The sequence below is a fragment of the Trichechus manatus genome, unplaced genomic scaffold (assembly GCF_000243295.1).
Source record: "Trichechus manatus latirostris isolate Lorelei unplaced genomic scaffold, TriManLat1.0 scaffold00140, whole genome shotgun sequence".
Lineage (NCBI taxonomy): Eukaryota > Metazoa > Chordata > Mammalia > Sirenia > Trichechidae > Trichechus > Trichechus manatus.
Window position 1 is genome coordinate 1005815 of NW_004444076.1, and position 1032 is coordinate 1006846.

Sequence of the window (1032 nt, forward strand, 5' to 3'; positions counted from 1 at the left end):
GGCGGGCCCGGGGGCGCGGCGCCCATGAGGCCGCTGCACCGCTTGATCTGCTTCTGCAGGTACTTGCGGTGGTTCACCTTCCGCTTAGACTTGCCCGGCTTGTCGAGTGCCAATTTGATGTTGCTGGACGCCGAGTCGATGAAGCTGAGAAGGTCGCGGGTGGCCTCGCGCACGTCGCCACCCTCGGCTCCCGCCAGCAGCGCTCCCGCTGGCGCCCCGGTCTCATCGTCCTCGAAGCAGCAACCCTTGTCCAGGGCTCCGAAGGCGCCCCCCAGCCCGTCCGGGGCACCCGCGAAGCCGAAGGGGACGAATGGGTGCGGGCTGAGGAGCGCCGCCTGCACGGCCATCGCCGCCGCTCCCGTGCAGCCGGTCGCGGCCCGTGCGCCCCTGGCCCGCTCACGCCCAGCGGCCCAGGCCCGGCTCCTGCCCCCGCGCGGCGCGCGCGGCACAGCCTCCTAGCTCCGTGCGGGGCTCGCTGCTCAGCCTCCCGGGGGAGCTCATTAGGTCTTCTGAGAGAGGGGCGGAGGCAATGAGCTCGCGGCGACCGCCCCGGTGGCGGAGGGGAGGGGCTTATTTAGCCTTGCCTGTCGGGTTGGGAGTGGGGCGGGGGGGTGTGGGGGAGTGGGTAAGGGGAAGCTTTTCTGGTTTTCTGATTTTCTGGGCTTTCATAGCCTTAACCCCTTCGTTTCCTTTCGCCCCGCGGCGCTTCTCCAGGCTAGTGAGAAATGAGGAAGACAGGCACTGGTCCTCAAACTGCAGCCCACCTCCTGTTGTAACTCTCGCAACCTTGCCCTGGCGCGGAGAGGCTCTCCCCGGGCCTGAGAGCGAGCGAGAAGGCTAGAGATGTGGGTTTCAGTCCCAGCTCTGGTAACAATAATATCAGCCATCAGCTACCAGGCAGTTGCTTATATAAGGCGCTGTCCAAATATTAATCCTTGCACAGCAGCACTATGCAAATGCACCCTATTATCACCACTTAAATGAGGAAACTGAGCCTCAGAGCGATTCAGTGAGCTGCCCAGGCCAGTTTGA

General features: G+C 64.4%; 1 protein-coding gene across 1 annotated transcript in view; it reads right to left on the reverse strand.

Annotated features, from left to right (window-relative positions):
• FAM181B (family with sequence similarity 181 member B) overlaps positions 1-347 on the reverse strand; it is a 1251-nt gene extending 904 nt beyond the window's left edge. The window contains exon 1 of the mRNA XM_023739809.1: positions 1-347. This exon is cut by the window's left edge and continues 904 nt beyond it. Coding sequence (XP_023595577.1) covers positions 1-347 — 347 coding nt within the window.
• Between the last annotated feature and the right edge of the window lie 685 nt (positions 348-1032).